We start from the raw sequence: 13550 nt of genomic DNA, 5'->3' as shown, positions 1-13550 counted from the left end.
TTATCCTAGATTATTATTTGGACAAAATTTTGACAAAATGCAAAGCCACTCATTCAGGTGAAGTGCTAGAGTAAACATCTACATTATTTCAGAAGGTAATAAAATGTTTGTAGCTTATCAAGTTTAGAAAGTCTCATTTCTATACTTGGTGATAAATACAGAAGTTGTTCTTGGGAATCTAACATCATCTACAGTCAATTCTCTTTTCAAATTGTATAGCTTTGTTTATTTAAATATTAAAAACCTGTTTCTTAATTTCTTTTATGATTCTGACAGAGGTTAATTTAACGTATTTTATGAATTTTCCCTTTTAGGAATATTTAAAGTTAAAGAAATAAGTGAAAAAATAAACAAAACACAGGTTTGGACCCAGACAAACCTGGTTTTTTAATTCTGTCCTACTCTCTAGTAACTCAAAAACTTTGATAAAATTTCTAACCTCTTGCTGCTTGAATCTTATCATCTATAAAATATTATTATCAATACCTACCTTATCAGATTGTTAGGAGAATTTTTAATGAGATAAGGGTCACAATGTGCCTAATATTTTTGACATAAAGGGCCGTCCCAGTGGATGAAAGCTATGTGGCTGTTATTATCTTAAATACCTTCTTATGTGTGAATGCAAGACATAGAGCCAATCTTTTTCCTCTATCTACCCTAGTCTTTTTGAGATCTCACGTGAAGATTACATGAATCTTTATCAAGGTTACCAAGAGTCCTAAAACATCCAAATTAGCACGATTATATTATTTCCAGAGTCTTGGCTTTGTCAGTGACTTTACCAATTTGTCAAAGAACTGCCCCTTAACAGACACATATTATTGAGTTCCAGGGAGGGACACAATAATGTTGAAATTAGGCCAGTTAATAATCCTGTGATGGCCTCTGAGTGTTCAAGTGAAAGAAACAATTGCACATTTCTCACTGTAAATAAAAAAGCTGGAAATGATTTAGCTTAATGAGGAAGCCATGTTGAAAGTTGAGACAGGCCAAAAGCTAGTCTTCTAGCACCAGTTAGCCAAGCTGTGAATGCAAAGGAAAAGTTCTTGAAGGAAACTGAAAGTGATATTACTCCAATGAACATATGAATGGTGAAAAATAAAAGAGCCTAACTGCTGATATGGAGAAAGTTTTAGTGGTCTAGAAAGAAGATCAAAACCAGTCACAACATTTCCTTAAGCCAAAGCATAATTCAGAGCAAAGCCCTATCTCTCCTAAATTCTATGTAGGCTGAGAAAGGTGAGGAAGCTACAGAAAAAAAAAGTTTGAAGCTGGCAGAGGTTGGCTCACAAGGCTTAAGGGAGGAAAAAAGGCACTTTTGTAACATAGAAGTGCAAGGTAAAGCAGCAAGTCCTGATGTAGAAGCTGCAGTAAGTTTTTCAGAAGATCCTAACTATAACAAGATCATTGATGAAGGTGACTACTAAACAACAGATTTTGAATATAGATGCAACAGCCTTCTGTTGGAAGAAGATGCCATCTAGGACTTTCATAGCTAAAAAGGAGAAGTCAACGCCTGACGTCAAAACTTCAAAGGACAGACTGACTTCCCTGTTAGGGTCTCTTGCAAAACATTACTACTCACTGACAACACATCTGGTCACCCAAGAGCTCTGATGGAGATGTATAAGGAGATTAAGGTTGTTTTAATGCCTGCTAACACAACATCCATTCTGCAGCCCATGGGTCAAAGTATAATTTCGATTTACAAGTCTTATTGTTAAAAAAATGAATTTCGTTAGGCTATAGTTGCCATAGATGGTGTCATTTCTCAGACGGATCTGGGCAAAATAAATTGAAAACCATGTGGAAAGGATTCACCATTCTAGATGCCAATAAGGACATTCATGATTCATGGGAAGAGGTCAAAATATCAGCATTAACAGGTGTTTGGGAGAAGCTGATTGCTGCTTTTATGGATGATTTTGAAGGGTTCAAGATTTCAGTGGAGGAAGTAATTTCAGATATGATGGAAACAGCAAGAGAACTAGAATTTGAAGTGGAACCTGCAGATGTGCTGGTTCTGCATCACTGAATTACTGCAACTCATGATACAACTTTAACAGATGAGCACTTGCTTCTTATGTATAAGCAAATAAAGTGCTTCCTTGAGATGAAATTTACTCCTGGTGAGAATTCTGTGAACATTGTTGAAATGACAAAGGTTTTAGAATACTACACAAATATAATTGATAAAGCAGTGGCAGTTTTTAGGTGGATTGACTCCAATTTTGAAGGAAGTTCTACTGTGGTAAAATACTAAAAAGAACATCATGTGCTACAAGGAAATCTTTCATGCGGAGAAGAGTCAGTCAATTGATATGGCAAACTTCACTATCTTTTGTTAAGAAATTGCTGCCGCCAACCTGGGCTTCAGCAATCACCACCCTGACCTAATGTTAGTCATTAACATAGAGACAAGACCCTCTACCAGCAAGTGGATTGTGACTAGCTGAAGTCTCAGATGATTGTTAGCAGTTTTTAGGAGTAAAGTTTTTAAAAATTAAGATATATTCTTCTTTTAGATTAATACTCTTACACACACTATAGACTACATTATAGTGTAAACATAATTTTATATTCAATAAGAAAATAAAACATTCATGTCACTCACTTTCTTACAATAATTTCTTTATTGCATTGTTCTGGAACCAAACTTGTAGTATCTCCAGAGTATGCCTGTAGTTTATATTTTTACTTTTCATTTCTAGATTTTAATATCCTAGTTTTCTAAAATGGACTATAAACCATTTTAGTAACCACTTTTGGTATTTTATGAGGCATATTTAGGTCTCCTTATGTCATTGTGTTTTTATATAAGAAAAAGGTTTTAAGTAAGCATGGATTGTGCCCTTTGTACCCTCCTGTAATTAATCACACCATAAAACATTCATGTTTAGGTACACTATTTTAATTTCATGTATTACTGCATTCATATATTCTTCATTAATTAATGTACTTAACCAATGTTTGGTGAAATATGGCACTTCAGGCAGTGTTCTGGGCTCAGGGATTAGGAATGGTCTAATGGTCTAAATGATGTAAAATTATACAAATATAATCAGTGTGTCCTCAAGAAGGTTTCTTTTCTTCTGCTAGAATATTCTCACATGTAACAGATGATGTGCCCATCAAACTGCTCATCTTTAGAATGATTCCTAAGATAGAAATTTCTCAAATGGCGTATACCCAGCCATCCTTTTCATGGGTTGCCATCTAAGAATGTTTCCTTTCTCTTCCCCTAATCCTATTCACATGCTTCCTGGTGTCATAGACCCTTCCCTTATTAAAGTGTGCACTTGGGGAAGACCCTGGCATTTGTAGATCAAGTGAATGCAAGTCAGCGTATAAACCTCTGCTGGAGGTACCTGTAAAATAATATAAAATGGGACACTACATGTGAGGTTCACCCTGGCTTGTTTGTTCTCCTTAAGCCACTGAGAGACTTGCCTTCTCTATGGCTGGTCCATGTTAATCGTTCTGAACTTAGCTAAAGAACTACAGGCTATGGATGATATGTAGAGAGACCAGTGAGTAGGGATTTATCTAGGAACAATCTATAAGCACAGCTTCTTCTGATGTGATTACTACAGCAAGTAGATGTTTTGTTTTTCTGATATAGCAGACAACTTTTTTAAAGTGGTACTGAAAGAAAGTGTTTTTCTAATATGGACAACTGCTAATATCCATCCGATCAGATGCAGATAAGCTAATTTCAGTTGGTAAAATGTTTTTGATTCTATTGACTTTCAAAAATATATTTTGGTATCAATTGATGTATTTTAATATCTATTTTATCAGTTTATTTTACCATGGTATTTTAGTTCTCTTATTTCTGTCTTTAATTGCTTTGTTTTATCCCAACAGTTGGACAACATACATGTTCTTCAGCATTTTGAGCCTCTGGAAAGTATGTATAATTTTTGTAGGGCTCAGCAGTATTTTAATCAGATGGAAATTTGCATTATCCAATATCTAGTTCCTTCTTTATATTGATCGTGTTTTAGTGGCTCAAAGAAAAAAAACTGCTCTATTACCCTATCTTCAAAAAAGTAATAAAGTGAATTATTTTGTGTAATTTTATCCTTCTATACATCATATAATCATAAGCTCTTAGATTTGAAAAGGGCTTACATTTTATCTGGTCAATAGCCCTACACTTTACCCATTGTTCCTACTCCACATTTACCTTTCAAAGATGAGTAAAAAAAGGAGCCAAGAGACTAAATGAGTTAGCCAGGGACACCACAGTCAGCTAATCACCTCCAGATCAGGAAATAGCATTTAAACCACAGTCAGCTAATCAGTGGTAGAGCTGGAAATAGAATCCAAATCTGCCGAATTGTAGTCCAGTGCCCTCGCTTTGGAAGTAAAAAGAAAAGATCTCAGTCAAAATGATGCCTGTTCTCAGTTCATCCTACAAGAGTAATGACCCTCACTAAACCAGCTGTGCACATTCATTTGGCCACCACATAGGGCCTTTGACTTTTCTTGTTTGTTCTCTTGTTTGTAATTAGTAATGACCCTACTCCTCCAAGCATGTTTCGTGAACTGATTAATTAATGGTCAAATGTGTAATTTTTTTAATGGTTTTATAATTAAAGTTTTCTGAATTCATATACTCCAGGAATTGAAACAAAAGGGTTGTTTCAATCTTTTATGTAGAATTTTTTTAATGTTTACACTGAACTTCTTAAAAGAAATGTATTAAATTTTCACAATTGCTTAAATACTTTTATATAATATGATTTTTGGGGTACTCTAATCAATTCTACATATTTCACCTGAAACTTTAAAAAAGGTATGTTGCTTTAAGCCCTTAGGAAATACTAAACAAGGACTTTCTGAGGCCCATTTTAAATGTTTCTAATATGGACTTTCTCATTTTATTTTTTAGTGGTGACAGGTTTTGAAACTAATAATAGATATGATATTAAAAACAACTCAGACCAGATGGTTTACATTGTAACCGAAGATACAGATGACTTTACCAGGAATGCCTATCGGACACTAAGGCCCTTCGTTCTCCGGGTCACTGATTGTATGGGCCGAGAAATCATGACAATGCAGAGACCCTTCAGATGCACCTGCTGTTGCTTCTGTTGCCCCTCTGCCAGACAAGAGGTCAGAGAATGGAAGTCTGATCCACAGTTTGCTTCTGATCCAACTCTTCTTGGCACAGTGTGCTCCTTCCACTACACAGGGAGGATATTCCCTGGCCCTGCCAGCCAGAATGGAAGAAGATAGTAGGGAGGGAGGAAACCAAATTGTCTCACCTAAGGAAAATCATAGAGGAATTTTTCTTTTTGGTTACTACTTTTTAGTGCTAAAATAAGTGGGTCAAGCACAATTGACATATGTGTAGTCAATAATTATGATTCCATCAGTTGCATCTACTTAATTAGAAATTTACCTACCACATTTATCTAAATGTACCTACCTATCACCAGATAAAGCAATGCTAAATATAAACATATGCTTTTAGAATTGGAAGGGACTTAAATATGTTTAGAGTACCCATCACAACCCATACCTTGCCACAGATAAAGAGTGGCTCAAAATGACTAAATGGCTGAGGTGTTACACTTGGCTAAGGACAGGGCTGGAACTAGAATACAAATGTGCTGAGTTACAGTGTGGTTACTCATTATCTGTGCATTTCTAAGCAAGTTATTTGCTGTAGGGAAAAGAAAAGCAGTTTTGGAGAGAAACCAAACAGAGTCTGAATTCTAGATATGTCACCTACTTAAATCTGTAAAATTTAATTAACCTGTTTGAGCCTTAATGTTCTTATACATAAACTGGGTAGTACAGTTCATCATAGGAATACTGGAATACTTAAATGATCTGTTAAGTAACATCCTTTACTAAATATTAATGTTTAATTTACAGGGCCTTATTTTCCTGTAAAGTGGAAATATTAATAGTACCTATCGGATAGGATGATCATTTTAGGGATTAAGTCAATTCCTCTGCACAGTTCCTAGCAAATAGTATAGTACTCAATGAATATTTTCTCTTTTCAGATATCTTACTCCTTTGTTATTATTGTCTTTGTGATAACAGCCTTATATCTGAAGTGAATACCTATTATCCTTGATCCTTTTGGATATAGTAGGCATTTATCTTCATATTTATGAGTTAGATTTTTTTTCATCAAAGCCTATAGATACAGCCTTCTGAAATTATAGGAAGCCACAATAAAGGAAAGCAAATCAAAATTACAGCTGGGCAGGATGGTTTACACCTGTAATTCCAACACTTTGAGAGGCTGAGGTGGGAGGATCACTTGAGGCCAGGAGGTTGAGATCAGCCTGGGCAACATAGTAAAACCCCATCTCTACAAAAATAAAAAATAAAAAAAATTAGCCAGGCCTGGTGATGTGTGTCTGTGGTCCCAGCTACTTGGGTGACTAAGGTAGGAGGATCACTTGAGCCCAGGATGTTGAGGCTGCAGTGGCCTGTGATTGCACCACTTCACTCCAGCCTGGATGACAGAGAAAGACCCTTACTCCTAAAAAAAATTACAAGCCTAGTCCAATTTATGACTTTTGTCTCATAACTTTACCCAGGTTTTTTCTTCAGATTTCTCCAGTTTTACTTGTATTAATTCGTGTGTGTGTGTGTATACATTTAGTTTATGCAGTTTTATCATTTGTGTAGATTCCTGTTTCCATCAGCACAATACAAATACCAAACAGTTCCATCATCACAAAAGTCCTCTTTTATTACCACATCCACCTTCCTCCCTCCTCTTTGTCCCTAGCCCTTAATAACCACTAATCTGTTCTCTATGTTTATAATCTTGTCATTTCGAGAATGTTATTTTAACAGAATCATATAGTATGTAACTTTTCAGGATTGGTCTTTTTCACCCACGGTAATTAACTGGAGATTCATACAAGCTGTTACCACTAGTTCATTCCCTTTTATGACTGAGTAGTATACCATGGTATGAATTTTTAAGGAATTTATTTTTGTACATTTTGATTTTTATCTTATAGGTTTAAACTTATATGAGATAGCTCTATGATACTCTCAAATTTATATATTTGTATATAGGTGTGAATTTATACATATGAATAATACCTTAATTTAATAATTTATGAAGCTGTGCAGTCCTGTTCCATGCCTTGGATAATCCTTTCCCCAAATTCTTATGAAAGTACATGTAACACCAGAGAAATAGTCAATAAAATTTTCACTTTGGGCTTTTACCAGGTAATTTAATCTTTATGACTCGTTATTATTAAACAGGAAGATCTTAGTTCTTCACGAAATAATATTGTTGAAGATAAATAGCTAAAAACAGGGTAGTGGACAATATTTTAAAACTTTTAAAAAATGGCTTTATAAACCCATGTACACATTTTGTTGTTTTCACAAATATAATTTTCAAAATGCCTCTTTTTTGTTTTCTGTTATAATTTTTATGTCTGAGATTTGATTTTACCCAATTTCAAATCTAAAAAGTCAGCTTGACTGTCTCATAGACTGAGTCAGAAGAAATGAGACTCCTAGGAAGGAGACAGAGGACCCTTTTACAGCACAGCAGGCAGCATAAGTGTGTAGGTTTCCCTCATCTCCAAGTTCTGAGGTTGAGTTGGAGAAGCCCATTGCTTCCTTATTGTAAGCCTTTTATTTTTTACTTGTCCTGAGAAAATTGTTCTTTCTGATGGAGAAGCAGTGCAGTGTAGTATCAACAATAAAGCCTTGAAACACCAAGCCAACTTATCTCTGTGCCACTTCCTAGTTCCATGTTTTAGAAAGTGTTTAACACTTGCAAGCCTCAGTTTCCTCATCTGTAAACTGGAGATTAAAATACTTGTATTTTTCAGAGTTATGAATATCAGCTGTTTATGCAGCTTGCCAACACTGAACTGGGACAACTGGCCATTATGTAACAAGCCGTAATTAAGCCTGCTGTCTATCCCAGAGGCAAACATGACCTCATCCCTTAAAGCTTTTCACTGAAATACAACCCGAACAATGGCCTGGGTAAAATGGAAGGCTGCCACTCCCAACAATCATTTCCCTGGTCTTTGAATGAGTGAGGACACATCTAGGTTGTGTATGTGTGTATGTGTAAGTATATGTGTATGCATGTGGCATCCTAACTTCTGTCACTGTTTTGTTTGCAGCTGGAAGTGCAGTGTCCTCCTGGTGTCACCATTGGCTTTGTTGCGGAACATTGGAACCTGTGCAGGGCGGTGTACAGCATCCAAAATGAGAAGAAAGAAAATGTGATGAGAGTTCGTGGGCCATGCTCAACCTATGGCTGTGGTTCAGATTCTGTTTTTGAGGTGAAACTATGTAAAAATAGTGTTTCTGATATTTTTCCTACTCATATTAACAGACCATGGAAAGATCTGGTTGTAGACATTTTTTTTTAATGCGAATGTATAAGATAGTATGAGGAAAGTGTTAATTAACCAGTTGACATCAAAAGATTTTAAAGTTATTGTGAGTAGATTGAGGTTTTCCAAAATGAAAGCTTTTTTTATGACTTCAGTGCTTGATAAAAATAAAAAGAAATCATTTAAAACATTAAATATTCTGAGAGTAAATAGCTTGACCTAATTCATCTATTCTATTGTCGGCTATATGTAATTAACCATTTTTTTCCATAGATTTCTAGGCTGGGAATATAGGCTCTACATAATGCAAGTGCCCAACATGTCACAGAACATACCAAGTACTCCTAAGGCTATGGAAATACTTATTTGCAGGATACAAGTCTGTCAGCATCCTCAAGAAATCGGATAACACTAACAATATGGATAAAACTTATAATAGTTATAACTTTTTTTCAATAAAAAGAAAAATTATTTTGTTTTGCCTTTATCTCACTGGCTACAAAATATTGGTTCATTACCCTACAAGCCTGACACAGGAATTTCCTAGAAATATTTCCTAGGCTTCTTAAATAATATTTTTTGAATGCCTTGCAATTAGGCAAGATTCATCATCTTCAAAACTGCTAGTTCATATGTTTCCTATGATACTCAAGAAACTTTCCTTAGTTCTTATTTTCTATTACTATATTGTTAAGCATTGCTTGTTTATTAAAAGAGCAATGTAGATAAGCCAGATTGCTAGGGCAGGGTGTGTGTGATCATTCCCATTGTCAAGTGACATTAGAAGTTAGTATTTGGATATTTTCCCTGTGACAAGTGCCAGGAAGCTCTTTGGTATCTGGCCATATATTAAGAAGACAAGGTGGATTTGGCTCACAAAAACTTAAGTGATGTGAAGTGCACAGTACTTGTTTCCCAGTTTTTGCTCGTAGGTTTCGCTAGATTGGAAGTGATTCTCTCCCAGTTCCCACCCTTTGCTATGTTGAGAAGAATTTCATAATCAGTTCAAATCATACCTCTTCTTAAAAGGTCCCTTAATAGCTCATTTGAAGATGAAGAAAGAGCAGCAGTCTGAGACTTTTAAGACATACCCCAGCTCAGTTATTAACCAGTTGCAAGGCAGTTAACCCTTTTTGGCCATTATTTTCTCATTTCAAATTATATAATTACATAGTCTTTTTCTGCATTGTATTTATGTTATCTGAACATAAGCAGAACATTAAAACATGTGCTTCAATGCGTTTCAATAATCATAAAGGCACATTCTTGTCATTCTAGGTCAAATCCCTTGATGGTGTATCCAACATCGGCAGTATTATCCGGAAGTGGAATGGTTTGTTGTCAGCAATGGCAGATGCTGACCATTTTGACATTCACTTCCCACTAGACCTGGATGTGAAGATGAAAGCCATGATTTTTGGAGCTTGCTTCCTCATTGTAAGCCTTCTATTTTTGAGTTATCCTGAGAGAGTTATTCTTTCTGATGGAGAAGCAGTGTAGTGTAGTATAAAGAGTAAGCCTTGAAACCAACCCAACTTATCTCTGTGCCACTTCCTAGTTCCATGTTTTAGAAAGTGTTTACACTCGCAAGCCTCAGTTTCCTCATCTGTAAAATGGAGATTAAAATACTTAGAATTTTCAGGGTTATAAATATTAGCTATCATGAGTAAAATGACCAGGGGAGTACTTAGATAACATTAGGTATCTAATGGGTATAATTGTCATCATTGTATGTTATTTGTCATTGTCACTACTTAAAAATGCCTAGCCTATGATTTCTTAGTGAAATAACTCTAAAGTAGATGTCCCATTCCTCCTTCCTTTCTGCCTGTCACTGTACTCCTTGGGGTTGTCCAATCCTGAGATTATGAAGTTTTTCCTCTTTTTAATGATGAGATTCAGTTAATTGGCACTTCAAATGGAAAACTAACAGTTCCAAATTTGTAACTGCTGCTCTTCACAGTAGGTCTTCTTCATAAATATTTCCCTAAATTTATGTATTTTAACTGGAATGGGGCAATCCCCTAATAAATTACAAAGGATAATACTGCATGCATTATACCTAATTATCTATATATCTACATATAATTCTTTTTCCAACTTCAGGACTTCATGTATTTTGAAAGATCTCCACCACAACGTTCAAGATAGAGAGACACAGCAAGCCATCAACTATGGTTAATTTTGAAAAATGGTAAAGTTGGATTGGGCTTACAGCCAGCACTCAGTTATTTGCAAGTGTATTTCTTTGCTTTGTAGAGTATTTTTATTGGGTGTTAACTTTGACAGCTGAGAGTGGGCTTGCAAGAACACAATCTAAAAGTGTGTTTCAGTTGAGTATCTATCTCTCTAGTAGAATAGAAGTTCATCCTAAAAAGCTGTGACTCATTAACCCAGTAAACATATACAAAGTAAGCTTAAAACACTATAAACATGAGATAAGGGAAAATGAATCCAGAGTTCTCATATTAATAGGTAGTGAAATAATAAGGCTTTTTAGAGCAGACTTTGTTGGGATAAAATAACCTGGCTTCTATCCCTAACCCTTTCCTACCTTTCCTCTCTGTCAACATGTCCTCATACTGAAGACAAACTTGTTTCAATGAAAGTCTTCATTTTTAAAAACAAAAAGGCAGGCAGACAGAAATAATGATGTTTTCTTGTACTAAGAAGGTACTACTTGTACACATATATCAAAACCTCATTCTGCAAAGTTTTTGAAGGTTTCAATGGGAAATTTGATTTTATTACAGAATAAAACATTTTTTAATGTTAAAGTTTATATATTCCATGCTTGTTTTCTCATTCACTGGCATGGATGATCAGGAGCTGCCTATATATGAAGGCAGAATCAGACTATCAGGAAAGGAGCTGGCCAGGGCCACAGCCAGTCAAGATCTCTGAGCAACTTAGAGACATTGGTGTCATTATACGAAGCTTGCATTTAATACATTCATACATAATACTTTTGTACATTTAATTCATAACATCTCTTGGTCACAGATGCCTTATATATAAAATAAGTTGCCAAATCTCTAAGATTGCCTAGTACACCTTTGTATCTCATTTGATGTGATACTCAGAAGAGATCATTGTTTTTTGTTTTTGTTTTTGTTTTTTTCAAGAAGATCCTTCGTGATCACCATGCAGTTCGCATGGTAAGAACTGGAGTTATGGTTTTAAATTTGGAAATATGACATTTTATGTAGCACTTTATAAAAAGTGAAAGCGACAAATTCCACCGCTGTTTAATACTGCTTTGCTTCTTTTTATTGACATGATAGATAAATATGTATCTACACAGAGTAATAATAATAAAACACAGCAAACATTCTATTTCTCTGTGGTCTACAGCATGCCAGTAAATAATATGTAGGACCAATAATAAATTATCAATTACACATTTTTGTGTTAACTAATTAAAAGCATAGTGTATAAGTGAGTACACTAATTAACTTCCTTCTGTTGCACTTTAGTTTTCTACCTGCATATGGACTGCATTTTTTTTTTTTAACATAGTCAGTATGTAGAATGGGATGTATTCTGCTGCTGCTGCTTATTAAAGAAAGAAAGCCTGAGTGTTCTTAGATGGGGTTATTCTGAGATGAGGGTCTTAGCCTACAGTTCTTTTTGAAATGAAAGGTGCTTTGTTTTTTAATTATATTCATCTTTTCAGGGTAAATTTGTTTTTCTGAGTTTCTTGTAATGCTCATTTTTACATGCTGCTACTAGCTTTTTTTTAAAAAAAAAAGTGAAAGTTGCTTTTTTCTAAAATATTAATTGCCTTATATTTGAAAGTGCCATTGCAATCGTAAGTAGACTATGTATTTCCTATAATGATGTCTGATATTTAAATAGGAAATCAGACAAACAATATTCAGAAAGTTTAAGCATATAAACTTTTTATTTTTAACTTGCCTAAATCCCTATATTCCAAAACCTGCTGCATCATAATAAATATATCTATATATATTTAAAGATGTGATATTTTTAATTTCTTTTTTAAAAAATTGTATTTATGTCTCTTAGAGTTAAAATTTTCTTTATAAAATATTGTCATATGTCATAGTTTTAATACAATTCACATGATTTCTATGTTTCTTAATGATATTTTGTTGTGTAAAATTGATCCGGTTGATTAAAAAACATTCTCTGGAATTTGTGCTTTCATGCTTTTTCGTATTGTTTATGGCTTTTAAATAAATATATAATGATTAATAGTAAAACACTGTTTTATTTTTTGACTTTGAATCTTCAAATACTTTTTTCACAGGGATTTTGAAGTAATTTTTATTGATTATTAGGTTTATTCAAGGCCCTCGCTTTCCAATATAAATTTAATATTATTGAAGTCAGCTGGTGTGGTGGCTCACGCCTGTAATCCCAGCACTTTGGGAGGCCAAGGCGGGCAGATCACGAGGTCAGGAGATCCGGACCACAGTGAAACCCCGTCTCTACTAAAAAAAATACAAAAAAAATTAGCCGGGCGCGGTGGCGGGCACCTGTAGTCCCAGCTACTCGGGAGGCTGAAGCAGGAGAATGGTGTGAACCCAGGAGGCGGAGCTTGCAGTGAGCCGAGATCGCGCCACTGCACTCCAGCCTGGGTGACAGAGCAAGACTCCGTCTTAAAAAAAAAAAAAAAAAAAATTATTAAAATCATTACTGTGGTGTTGCTTAGTAGTAACTAGCTTTCTTATATGACCAAGTTATTTGTAAATGCTTATTTCTAATCCTCCTAAGATACATTTAAATTTCAAGTATAATTTCAATGTCAGTATATCATGAAGAAAAATTGGTAGAAATTGTAACCATCAGTGAAGAATGCATTTTAAACATTTTTTCTAAATGACCATTTTTTCCAGAAATTATATAAAAATCAGGTTACAAGACTTAGTTTTTCTGACCAACTAGATATTAAATCAAATTCAGGTATAGCATAATCAGAGTGATTCTAGAGTATGGTATATTGATCCTGTTGGAGCAGCTGGCTGCTTTTCAGTCTTTTTTTTCCCCAATGTTCAAGGTTGGATTTAATTTATATTGAAAGAAGCAAGCTTGGAAAACCCATAAGAAGTCTGGATTTAATAAACTAATATCAAAATCATCTGTTTGGCTAGTGATAGCTAATGTTAAAAATGGATCTTTTTCTATAACTTCACAGAATGCATTTCCCATTTTCCTCTAGGCCTC

General features: G+C 34.8%; 1 protein-coding gene across 15 annotated transcripts in view; it reads left to right on the top strand.

Moving 5' to 3' along the window:
- Positions 1–12586, top strand: part of PLSCR4 (phospholipid scramblase 4) — a 56847-nt gene extending 44261 nt beyond the window's left edge. For 14 of the 15 annotated variants that reach the window (XM_054550507.2, XM_063721664.1, XM_024244184.3 and 11 more), the window contains 5 exons: positions 3871–3913; positions 4901–5127; positions 8145–8306; positions 9639–9797; positions 10467–12586. In XM_054550507.2, coding sequence (XP_054406482.2) covers positions 3871–3913; positions 4901–5127; positions 8145–8306; positions 9639–9797; positions 10467–10511 — 636 coding nt within the window. In that variant the 3' untranslated portion in view covers positions 10512–12586. 15 annotated transcript variants of the gene reach the window in all.
- The last annotated feature ends 964 nt before the right edge of the window (positions 12587–13550 follow it).

Source organism: Pongo abelii, chromosome 2 (assembly GCF_028885655.2).
Source record: "Pongo abelii isolate AG06213 chromosome 2, NHGRI_mPonAbe1-v2.0_pri, whole genome shotgun sequence".
Taxonomy (NCBI): domain Eukaryota; kingdom Metazoa; phylum Chordata; class Mammalia; order Primates; family Hominidae; genus Pongo; species Pongo abelii.
This window is presented reverse-complemented; position numbering and strand designations above follow the sequence as displayed.